This window comes from Pipistrellus hanaki (assembly GCF_964339955.1).
Source record: "Pipistrellus hanaki genome assembly, chromosome: 8".
Classification (NCBI taxonomy): domain Eukaryota; kingdom Metazoa; phylum Chordata; class Mammalia; order Chiroptera; family Vespertilionidae; genus Pipistrellus; species Pipistrellus hanaki.
In genome coordinates, this window is record NC_140510.1 from 28,968,275 (window position 1) to 28,981,386 (window position 13,112).

At 38.5% G+C, this 13,112-nt stretch overlaps 1 protein-coding gene across 8 annotated transcripts in view; it reads left to right on the forward strand.

Annotated features, from left to right (window-relative positions):
• The window catches only part of LYPD6B (LY6/PLAUR domain containing 6B), a 166,075-nt gene extending 153,557 nt beyond the window's left edge, over positions 1 to 12,518 (forward strand). For all 8 annotated transcript variants that reach the window (XM_084893056.1, XM_084893058.1, XM_084893057.1 and 5 more), the window contains 4 exons: positions 1,585 to 1,737; positions 4,376 to 4,474; positions 9,966 to 10,096; positions 11,844 to 12,518. In XM_084893056.1, the coding sequence (XP_084749182.1) occupies positions 1,623 to 1,737; positions 4,376 to 4,474; positions 9,966 to 10,096; positions 11,844 to 12,008 (510 nt within the window). In that variant the 5' untranslated portion in view covers positions 1,585 to 1,622 and the 3' untranslated portion in view covers positions 12,009 to 12,518. The remainder of the gene's footprint in view (positions 1 to 1,584; positions 1,738 to 4,375; positions 4,475 to 9,965; positions 10,097 to 11,843) is intronic.
• The last annotated feature ends 594 nt before the right edge of the window (positions 12,519 to 13,112 follow it).

The window sequence follows — 13,112 nt, forward strand, 5'->3', positions numbered from 1 at the left end:
TGATGTGGCTACATTTTCTCTAATAATCAGTTCCATATCCAAGTGTAGGCATTTTTAGCCACACATGCAAAACCAATATATTCACAACCCAAGAGGGGGAAATAAAACTCTAGAACTTACACATTGTTATACCACTTCAAACAGAAGTTCCATGTGAATGATTATGACCATATATGTGGAAAGCAAACTTTTTTTGGAAAAACTCTCTGTACCCACTGCAACCAGTTGATTGGAAAATGAGTTCAGCCAATATTATTGAACTATAAGATTCCAGCATTGTCATAGAACTTATAAGTGTTCTTACATACGAGATCCTATGTGATCCTACATCACGAGTGGGCAGGGTAGATGTCATTAAGCCACTTTACAGATGAGGAAATTGAAGTTGCTATAATATAAAGAGCTTGCCCAGGTCAGGCAGCTAGTAAATAGCAGAGCCAGCACCTGAATAAAAGTCTCTGGATTCCAAGTTACATACTTTTTCTGCTGCTCCACCTCTCCCCCTGTCAAAGAGAACCTGTCAGTGGTGCTGTTGTAGGTTCTGAGCATTATTCCTGAAGATTATCTTACTATCTGGTCTGCTTCTAGAGGGCAGAACCTATGGAGCTTAAAAATTAATATATTTTGCCCTGGCAGGTGTGATTCAGTTGTTTCAGCCTTGTCCTGTGCACCAAAGCATTGCTGGTTCAATTTCCAGTAAGAGAACATGCTCCTGATGGGGGCATACAGAGGGAAGCGATGGATGTTTTGCTCTCACATCAATTTCCCCCCCCCCTCTCCTTTTCTCTCTCTCTAAAAATCAATAAAAATATATTTGACTCAGGGGTTTGAGCATGCCTGCTGTTTTGTTGGGTTTCAGTCCTGCCTACTTTAAATCCGTGAATATGATATGGTTTTCAGCTGTTCAAACAACTGTAATTATGCTTTCTCTAGAACCCCTAGCAGCTTCTCCTTGTACCCAACATGACAGAAACTAGTGGGATGGCATTTCACAGTGACTCTTGTTTCTCTTCTCACTCACTGCCTGTGTACCCTGAGACACAGCAGACACTTGATGTCTCAGACTGATTGTCCTTTTACTCACTGTTCTTCCTACTGCTTCAACTTTTATTGTTTTCTCCGGGTTTTGAAAGAGTTGCAAAATTTCTGGAATGTAAGTGTTTACTCAAGGAATGGAATGGACAGACGGTTCAGTAACTTCAGCTGAACAAGCCTCCGAACAGTGATTGTTAGGAAGTGAGGTGATTCAGCAGGAAGTGAAGTGGGCCAGCCTGAAGCAGTGATGGGCTGGGGGTGGGGTGGGGGTGCAGCCAGGCCAGTACTGGCTGCTTGTTCTTCTGGAACCTGAATGGCCACTGAATGTCCTGCTAAAACTCAGCTGGCTAGTGCAGAGGCCTGACCAGTAGAAGGCGGTCATTGCTTAACTTTGATCAGAAAGAATACAGTTCCCACACAGGCACTGGCCCTCCAGAACAAGATGGTTCAATATATTTGAACAATCAAGCTTTCCAAAGAGAAGCAAAACATACTACTATTGATGTGTAAAATGCATATAAACTCAACCCATCTCTCTCTTCATTGTAGATATATGAGTTTTGGACTTGCCCAGACCCAAGGTCAGAATGCTGCTCTTCTGCCATGCTCTAGCTGTAGCAGTTGTCCAGATCTTTATCTTCTTGGAAAACCGGGCCTTTGCCAAGAACATCAACTTCTATAATGTGAGGCCTCCTCTCGACCGTAAGTAGTGGTTACCATCATATAGATCATGACTGTGGGACCAGAATGCCTATTTGAAGTTTCTGTTTCCACCTATAGTAACTTTGCATTTTTGAGACCATTTGGTTTATTTGGTTTATATCTATAATAAGACAGAAAATCTTCACTACTTCTGATATTCTCTCCATTTCTGTAAAATGCTTTGGCTTCCTGCTGAAGTTTCCAAAGGGTTGTTGTTTAAGATAATCTCTTCAGCACTGTCCCTACAGATGGCGTAGCAGAGCAAATTCAGTGTTCTTTGTTCCTCTCTTCACTGGAGGAGGATATTGGCTATAGGAAGTTTCTGCATCGATGACATATTCTATCAATGGCCATTAAAAATTTATTTTTTAATTCTCACCTGAGGATATGTGTTTATTTAATTGATTTTTAGAGAGAGAGGAAGGGGGAGGGAGATGGAAAGAAATACCAATGTGTGAGAAAAACAGCGATCAGTTACCTCCCATACTTTCCCCAACTAGGTGATCAAACCCACAACCCTTTGTTATACTGGACAAGGATCCAACCAATTGAGCCGCCTGGCCAGGGCTCAATGACCATTAACAATCTTGAAAACAGATTAGTATGTGTAAAATTTAGAGGAAATATACTTGGACTTTCATGAATATTATGCATAGTTAGGAAAGGCTGTAAAACTCAGCTTTCCCACTAATAATCTAAAAGTAAACAAATAGCCTATCTTATCTATACGATGATTTATATTTTTATATACATATATGTGTGTGCATATGTGCTTGTATACATATGTCATCTTCTCTCCTTTCTTTCTCTTCAGACAAGTAAAACTTCTCTACTTCTCTGATATACATCATTAGAGAGAGGCTGTTGTAGATAAAATTTGTTGGCAGAAATGTGAATGCCTGTGGTTCCCACACCGGAAAGAGTATCAGAATCATGATAAATGCCTTTAAAACTACACATTCCAGGGATTCAATGGTCAGGAGGGTGGGATACAAATTATCTGTGTGTGTGTATGTGTGTGTGTGTTTTTTCTTTTTCCCCTCCCTCTTCCTTTAAAATAGCTCTCCTGATACTATAGATACACAGCCAGGTTTGGGAACCACAGTCTTTACATAACTCCTAAAGGAAGCCTGTGTCATTATTGATTTCCACTTTGGACTTTGTTTATTATTTAGGACATTCATTCACCAGCATTAAGTAATAGTATTTTTTTAGATTTTAAGAAAAAATTATATTATAATTGACATACAATATTATATTGGTTTCAGGTGTACCATATAGTGGTTAGCCATTTATATAACTTATGAAGTGATCCCCCGATACGTCTAGTACCCACCTGACACCATACATAGTTATTAGCATATTATTGACTATATTTCTTATGCTGTCCTTTATATCCCTGTGCCTTTTTGTAACTAGCAATTTATACTTCTTAACCCTTTCCCTTTTGTTACTGAAGTGTTCATAATTTTAAAACTGTACTGCTTTAGTTAGATGGAAATGAATTTCATTATTTCTTTTTTACCTAATTCACTTTTATACATAGGCAAAACTGAAATGTATGTATAATACTTAATTTCATGTCCTTTGAATACAGTTCCCACACCTTTGGTATCTTACTCTTGTTTTATGCATCAATATTTATTCCCCCCCCCCCCCCTGTATCTTCAATACCTGCTGCTTTCTAATTATCATCTCAACTGTGGTCAGGATACTAGGATGGTTTGAGGTGAAAGTTTCACACAGAGCTTCATACACTGGCTTATAGAAAATGTCAAATTTATTGTACTTTTCATTTTGTGCTCATTAAAATAACAAGATAAAAGATAGGAAAGAAGCACAAAGACAAAAAAGAGAAATTAATATACTAGTTGCTCTCAAACCAGACTGCCAGCAGCTTCTAATTTCTTCTTTCCATAATAACCTGGCCTGAACAGAGGGTCTGAGAATTACTATCATCCTTGTATTAACAGTTACACTCCTAGTTGAGGTCTAATGCAATAATTGACATATACCAATAAGATTGTTTGATTGTGGTTAAATGAAACTAAAACGGAAGCATGTGTGGATGGAAACCAGCATGATTTGATGTGCTGTGGACTGACTCCATTAGATATTTTTCTTGCCACCTGCTTTTCAATCTTCACTATACCTCTGCAAGTCATGGGACCCTCATTGTTACTATTATTATACATAGTATTATTTCTTTGAAGTTAAAAATTATACAACTAATTAGTGGGAAGGGAAGAGTTCAAGCTCAGGTTAATCTGACTCCAGTTCTTTTCAGGAATGAAACCATACCCAATTATTGGCTCTAATGCTGCCACCACTCTTACCCATCCTCTTGATCTCCATTATTCCCAAGTTATAAATTATTATAGAACAAATCATGAATATTTCAAAGTGGCTTGTGGACTTATTTTTATTACTCTACAATAGATAATTATAGATGAAATAGTTAAAGAAAAGGGAATAAAGAAATTGCTCCAGAGTCTGGCAGTTAGGTCTAGCTCCCTAGAAACAAAAATTCTAAGCATAATGGCTTATAAATTTTGTCTGATCTTATTCAAGTTGCTAATTTTGTGCCATATTTAATGTTAAAAATATTTGTCTTTTCACTGTGCATTTTTCTTTAAAGCTACACCATTTCCAAACAGCTTCAAGTGTTTTACCTGTGAAAATGCAGGAGATAATTATAACTGCAATCGATGGGCAGAAGACAAATGGTGTCCACAAAGTAAGTGTGCTGAGTTTGGGAGACTCCTTTGGGATCACATCTCATTTAGGTGTCTCTTGATAAGCCACCAGGTTGATGTTGTTCTATAGAAATTAGAGATTTCTCTTAAGAGACCATTGTGACATTATACTACTTTGAGAACCCTTGGAAACTGATGGTGTAGCCTCAATTTGTAGTTGTGTGTTACATGAGAAAGGATTTCTTAAATAGTATTTACCCAGGAGAAAAAATAGAGTACAATGTTGACTAAGGCATTCTAAGAATTTCAGAAATGCCTGATGATATCTCCAGAAAAGTCATACTTACTGGCTAAAGCAAAGGAAAGGTTTTATACTCTTGAGGTACAGTAATGCTTGGGAAAGGCTTTCATTCATTTGGCAAACATCTTATATTGTTAGTTTGTTTTGTTCGCTGATATAGCCTTAGTTTAATCCAGTGCCTGGCCCAATTTAGACACTCAGAAAGTATTTGTTGACAGAATGAATGGATGCCTTTGATTAGTTAGTCAGGGAGTCTTCTCTGAGGAGTGTACATTTGAAAGAAGACCTGAATGACCAAAATAAGCCAGCTACATGGACATCTGTGGGAATAGCATGATCTTAAAAGGGACAGAAAATGCAAAGGCTACAAGAGGCAAGATTTGGCCTCTTCTATGAACAGAGAGAAGGCTGACCAGTGAGGCTTAGTGGAAGAATGTTGAAGAGGTAAGGACTGAGACACATGCATGACCTTCTTTTTCTAATAAAGAGTTCGGATTTTATTGTAAATATGATAGGAAGCCTGTAGTGGGGTTTTATACTAGGGAATATAAGATGCTAGTTGTATTCTAAAATATTGCTCTTTGCTTTGTGGAAAAAGGATGGTTTGGGACAAGAGTAGAAGGGGACACCAAGTAGGGTCTTTCATTATCTTCAGGGGGAGAAGATGATGACTTGGACCTTCAGGTGGAGGGGGCATATCAAGAAATTGAATGATTTAATATATACAAACATGGAGGTAAAGCAGACAAGCTGTCTGATGGGTGATTGGGAATTGAGAAACTACTTACAGCTATAAGGAGATCAGACTGTTTAGATTTTAGAAGTACCATGTTGTTTGTTTGTTTGTTTGTTTTAGTTTTGCAAATGTAGAAGGCAAAAGAAAACAAACAAACGAATTAGAGATGACTAGTTTTGGTCTACTATTATCTTGAATCTTTTGGAAATTTCTGTATCACATTATATATAGAAGTGAAATAGACTTACCTCTTCCAGATAAATAGTACAAACTAAAGACCTTAACGCTGCTGGAAAATCTTATGCCATAAATTAGCACAAGTGATTATGACATATACTCAGGCAGTATTTTTCATTATTTCCTTTCAAGAATAATCAAGAGCCAAAATATTTTTGTTGGGGTTCTCTTACATTTCTATAGAGCAATCCACCTTAAATTGTGTGTGCTTATGAGTGCACATGCACACTTGGTGTACACATTTGGGGACTTGTTTCCACATTTTTTTTTCAGATATTCATCTCAGTTATCACAGACTGTTTGAAGATGCCCAGTGCATCTCTTCACTACCTTATTTCTGAGGGTGGTGTTTATTCTTTAACTCTGCTTTAAAGCCTCCTGAACACTGGGCGTTACAGGTTAGGACAGTGTAAATTGGGGCGTTGGTGTTCATCCTGTTGTGCCTTAACTCACTGGAAATATATTTTTTCTTCTTCTTTTGAATTGTCCTAAAATAGTTCCTACTAGGTCTGTGCATAATGTTCCAATTTGTCACCAATTAATCAAATCCACTTTAATGGGATTATGCATGGGTATTTCTGGGTTATATCTGTTGAAACATGTGAACAAAAGGGGGAAGCTGCTGCTTTTTACCACCAAGAAAACATCAGTGCTGGAAGCAGGAAGACAGTCGGCTCTTCCACATCCACCCTGGGAACCTGAGGGTGACAGGGAATGACCCTGCATTCCAGCATGCATGCCAGTGCATTCTTGCCTGTACACCAGTCAAGCCGCAAGATATTAACCATCTGGAATTCTAAGCGAGGGTATAATTTCTTACTTTTCAGTTTGTCATTATTTAGGGAAATAGTAGTCGTCAACTATTTCTTCGGGCCAACAGGCCTACAGCTATTGTTCTTTGTCATCTTAGGTTTCCTTTTCACCTTACAGCTTTATTTCTGTGGTCTGTGGGTGTGAAAAGAGGTTCTCTGTGTAACAGGATATGACAAGAATGACATTTCTTATTTTATTTACCCTGGCTTTTATTCTAACTTTCTAGGGCTGCTTTAACATGTGTGACATTTCATATGAACACATGCAGCTACTGTTTTTCAATTCTTCTTTGTTAGAAGCGAAGTTGAAATGCCGCCCACAACATTTGGTGGTTCCCTTTCCTTCTGAAACTATAAGTCAGCTGCTCTTGTCAAGCATGTTACAGCACCATCTAGTTTAACATTAAGTATACTGAGAGGCAGAATAGTGTTTGGTTAAGGCACAAACCTTGGAAAACTACCTAGGTTAGAATCCTACTTTCCACCACTTTCTACCTATGTGACTGTGGACAAGATACTATGCTTCAGGTTTCTATTTTATTTTATCTGTAACATGAGGATATTAATATGACTTATCTTAAGACTTACTTTAAGTATTGAACGAGTGAACACATGTAAGAAGAGTATCTGGCTGGTGGTACCTGCTCAATATGTGTTCACTATTGTTGTTATTAATTAAATCTTACAACAACCCTGTCAAAATACAAAGGCACTTATTATCATAATTTACTAAAAAGAAAATGAGCCTAAAAGCAATTTATACATTCAGTGCAATCCCTATCAAAATCCCAAAGGCATTTTCACAGAAATAGAAAAAAAAAATTTACATTTGTGTGAAACCACAAAGGACCCTGGATAGCAAAAACAATTTTCAGAAAAAAGAACGAAGCCAGAGGTATCATACTCCAGGGTTTCAAACTGTACTAGGAAGCTGTAGTAATCAAAACAATATAGTACTGACAGTAATCAAAACAGTATAGTACTGACAGAAAAACTGACATGCAGACCAATGAAACAGAATTGAGAACCCATAAATAAACCCATATAAATGTGGGCAAATAACTTATAACAAAAGAGACAAGGATATACAATAGAGAAAAGAAAGTCTCTTCAATAAGTGGTATTGGAAAAACTAGATGGTAATATGCAAAAGATGGTAATATGCAAAAGAATGAAACTTACATCATACACAAAAATTAACCCAAAATGGATTAAAAACTTGAATGCAAGACATGAAGCAATAAAATACAAGTAAGAAAAACTAAGTTTCTGGACATTGGTCTTATGGGTGTGTTTGTGTATTTTACTCCAAAAGCAAGGAAAACAAAAGCAAAAATAAACAAATGGGACTACCTCAACTTAAAAAGTTTTTGCACAACAAAGGAAACCATCAGCAAAACAAAAAGGCAGCAAACCAAATAGAAGAAGATATTTGCAAATGATACTTCCAATAAGGGGATAATATGCAAAATGTATAAAGAACTCATACATTTCAACAACAACAACAACAAAATCCAATTAAAAAATTGGCAGAGGACCCAACATGTCTACTTGGGAAAAATAGACACTTTTCCCAAGTAGACATGTAAATGGCCAACAGATATCTGAAAAGACGCTCAACTTCACTAGCTATAATGTAAATGTAAATCAAAATCACAGTGAGATACCACCTCACTCCTGTTAGAATGGTTATTATCTATAATGTAAGAAATAATACATATTTTAAAAGATGTGGAAAAAGAGGAACCCTCATTCATTGTAAACAGGTACAACCATGATGGAAAACATTATGGAGGTTCTTCAAAAAATTAAGACTAGAGCTTCCATATGATCCAGCAATTCCTCTTCTGGGTATTTATATGAAGAATATGAAAACACTAATTTGTAAAAATATATGCACCTCCATGTTCACTACAGCATTATTTACAATAGACAAGCTGGGGAAGCAACCTAAGTGTCCACTGACAGATGAGTGGTTAACGAAGAGTGGTGCAGGTATGCAATGGAAAAGTACTCGGCCTAAAAAAGATAGAAATGTTGAAATATTGCCAATATTTCTTGAGGGTATTGTGCTAAGTGAAATAAATTAGATGGAAAAGAACAAATTAACACATGATTTTATTCATATATGGAATATAAAACCAAAAAGTAACAAAACAAAGATAAAGTCATGGATACAACAGATGGGTTATTACTAGAGGGAAGGTGGGAGGGTGAATGGGGTAAAGGGGTTTCCATATGCTAATAGAAGGAAACTAGATTTTTTGTGGTGAGCACACTGGATAGTACACAGATATCAAATGATAATATTGTGCACCTGAAATTTACATAATGTTAATAAGCATTGTTACCTCAATAAAAATTTTTAAATAATAGTAAACATTAAGAAAAATAAAAAAATTACCTCAAAGTTGCTAACATGGCTTGCTTGCTTATGACAAAGGCAATTTCATATGTCCAGTATTCTCAACTTTAGTCAAGTATTTTTCTCCTTTCTATGATATTGCTGTTATAGTTTCTTCTCTATAAATGAAACAGCATTTTATTGGCCTGAGGTAACCATAGAAGAATTACAGAACTAAAGTGAAATGTCCTGGGGTGGTGAGTGAAATCACTCTCTTTACAGAACCCTAAGTAACAAGATGTGAGTGATTAAAGCTATAACGATAGGTCCATGTAGAAATGGGTTAGCTATAAAGTGGGGGAAGGGGACAGATAAAGTAACAGCTAATTAAAGAAGAGGAAAAATAGAAATACTTTGAGTAAGGAAGGTGGTCTTAATGTGTACTTTGAAGAACCTGCTTTTCATTCCACATGGCCTATTAATCTATCAAATGTTGAATAATACAACCAGAGTATTCTGATCCATACCATTTTAAATTCACATTTTTCACTTTATTTTAGGCATAGAACATGTGGTTCAGAGAGAGAGAGAGATGAAGCAGAGATAGATACCGACACTTTCATATGAAATGGGAAAACCTATGGTTTTGATGAAAAGCTTGTCCAGTTTTTTTTCTCAGTTTTAGCTTGCACCAAAGGATAGGTACCCATTTTATATTCATTTTAAAAATGCTTCAAAAATGATAGAGAAGAAGGAAAAGGGAGAGAGAGATAGAAATATCAATAATGAGAGAATCATTGATTGCCTGCCTCCTGTACCCCCACACTGGGGATTGAGCCCACAACCCAGGCATGTACCATGGCGGGAAATCAAATTGTGACCTCCTAGTTCATAGACTGACACTCAACCACTGAGCCACACTGTCTGGGCCAAAAGTGAATGCCTTTTAAAAAATACCACCTGGAAACCCTAGAGATCTCTGCCATTGTATTTCTTGCCTAGAAACCTGAGGATCATCCTGAATTTTAATAATTTCTGAAGTAATAGTTGAGTGTCTTTTGCAGTGTAAAAAATGAAGTCTTTTTTTTTTCCTCCTGCCTAGACACACAGTACTGTTTGACTGTTCATCACTTTACCAGTCATGGAAGAAGCACATCCATCACCAAAAAGTGTGCCTCCAGAAGTGAATGTCATTCAATTGGCTGCCACCACAGCCGAGATTCTGAACATACAGTAAGGAGTGTGTGTGTGTGTGTGTGTGTGTGTGTGTGTGTGTGTGTGAAGTTACTGCCCTAAGGTGTCTTGCTAGTGACGGTTAGTTATATGTCATGGAGAGGCAGGAAGGATAAGTAATATGTTGAACATGTTTATACAGTGATGCAATGGAGACCTAAGAGAAGTTGAAGATTTTCTGTTCTTCAACAAAAAATAATGTTACTAAAATTGAATGATAGTTCCTAGATATAGGGCTAGACCCTAGACCTTGGACTTTGGGTGGATTCTCTGAAGTCATGTCTGGAATCCAAGAATAAACCATCCATGAGAGAAAGACAAGTGCTACAGAGCTCAGCTCACTTATTTTATGTTCAGAAGTCACCAAGAAGACTGGATAGGGCAGCTGGAAGGTGGAAAGAGGGAAACGGTGGCACCTTCTCACCCACTAGCTCTGCTTAGATGAGGAAGCAAGAGTCTGAAAGATTAACCTCAACTTAATATGATGAACTATAGATCAATAGCGCTCTGATTTTTTCATCCTAATATTCTAAATGAGCATTTTATTCTATAAAATATATATATATATATATATATATATATATATATATATATATTATTAATTTTTTACAGAGGAAGGGAGAGGGATAGAGAGTTAGAAACATCGATGAGAGTGAAATATTGATCAGCTGCCTCCTGCACACCTACTGGGGATGTGCCCGAAACCCAGGTATATGCCCTTGACTGGAATCAAACCTGGGAACTTTCAGGTTTGATGCTCTATCCACTGAGCCAAACTGGTCATGGTGCATTTTACTCTTTTATATGCCTGGAACCCTAAAATGCTTGAGAAAAAATTACTTGAGAGTATGTTAATTTCATGAGGTTTTAGAACTTGACTTAGCCAGTATGTACAGAAAAGAGCCTGGCACTAGTGGCTTCTAGCTCTGGCTGCATGGAGAGTCTCCTGGGGAGCTTGTATAAGCCGTGTTGGTGGTGGGAGGGGGCATCCCAATCCAAGTGAGACATAACCTCCGGGAGGGGTCCTGGGCTTCAGGATATTTTTTTGTTTTAAGTTCCCCAAGGAGATTCTGATGTGTTAGAAAGCACTGATAAAGAGACTTCAGAGTCACTGTCTTTATCTTCCCTAGCCATCCTGGACGCCTCTGTGAATGGCGAGGATTGTGAGGTTGAGGCATTTACCAGGTAATAAGGCAGGTGATGGCTTCCCCTGAAAACACCTTGTGCTATCAGGGAGCAAGCACTTTTCATCGCTCAGCAGCCATAATTAGCAAGTCATTGCTGTTGTAATGATAGTAATCAGGTGTTCCATAGACAATAGAGGGGCATTATTATCCCCTAACAAGGAGCACTGAGAAAGAAAATCAATGGGCAATCCAAGATGCTTCTAGCTTTCATTTTTGTCTCAGTGTTTTCCCTTACAAGCCTTTGGAAGATTTGTTGACTCAATCAAACAGTTTTATTCAGTTGCCCTTCCTCTTCTTTCCCCTGCTTATGCTGGGGCTGGTGTAGATAAAACACCGTGAAAAAGATTCTCCAGATGTTCCTTTCTTTCAGGTCAGTGGAAGGAAGGCTACCCAAGGGCCTGCGTGGCTGATAGACTGGTTAACTAACTCTAATTCCCTCTGTGCTCAGCTAGAGATCCAGAGCTTTTGTTTTGTTGTTTGTTTGTTTGTTTGTTTCACCCTGCCCTCTTCTTCCTGTTTATTCATTCTCTCATTTCCCTCTCTGCTTCCTTTTGTAACAGGAGTGTAGGTCGTGCTGTGAAGGAATGATCTGCAATGTGGAATTACCCACCAACCACACCAACGCTGTCTTCGCCGTCATGCACGCTCAGAGAACGTCTGGGAGCAGTGCCCACACGCTCTGCCTGCCAGCGCTTGCCTGGGCTTTCATGCTTCCATGGATATGATGCCGCTATTCCTGGGAGAGGCAGAGCCCAGCCCTCTGATGCACAAACTAAAAACTGTGTAAACAGTGAATTTTTGAGTGAGGACCAGTCTTGCGATTGGTGAAGAGCATGCATTGGACTCCAAAGCAGAAGACAATTGTTTGCTTCCTTAAAATGCTCTTGCATGAGGATGTGAGATTCGGGAAGAAAATATGGCCCAGTCTGAGGGCATTATCTGGCATCCAGGCTTCCTGGTCGAAGAGGCTGCATTTTGTCACTTTGGCAGGAAGGATCCTGCCGGCACCCACAACGGAAGGCTATAGCGGTCTATGTTGTCCTCACCGACCAGGCCTTTGGCTGACAGGACTTCTTGACCTCATTGACCCTTTCAGAAGCTGTAGGGTCAGATCTTCTCTTTCTGTGATCAGCTCAGAGCATCTCTAGGAAGTCTAACCCTTCTCCCAATGAAAAAGCAATGCCTGCTAATTGTGTGTGTGTGGAGGATAATAAAGCTTTTAAATTATACAAAGTAAAATGCTTGCTTCGTTGTTGCCTGACTAACATGAAGATCTCAGATGAGCTGAAACCGGTTTGGCTCAATGGATAGAGCGTCGGCTTGGGGACTGAAGGGTCCCAGGTTTGATTCCAGTCAAGGGCATGTACCTTGGTTGGGGGCATATCCCCAGTAGGGGGTGTGCAAGAGGCGGCTGATCGATGACTCTCTTATCAATGTTTCTAACTCTCTATCTCTCTCCCTTCCTCTCTATGCAAAATCAATTAAATATATTAAAAAAAAGAAAAGATCTCAGATGAAACACATCTACCAGTGTCATAAAGGAGGTCACTGAAGTTATGTTTTTTACTCACATGCTGGGGGATATTTTCTGGCTTAAACTACAAAACTTCATGCCAAAGTGACGTCGTATTTTTATTTGGGGGAAGTACACGTGGTAGGATGCTAAATGCAAAGTCTGTGAATTTAGAAGGTCAGGAAACCTCCCTGATGAAGGAGGATGATAGCTTATCACACGATGAACCCTCAGGAGTAGCAAATTAAAGTCAGAGAACCTAGCAAGATGGTCCTCCTTCCCCGCACAGTCAACTTCTCTGTGGCAGGCCCACCAA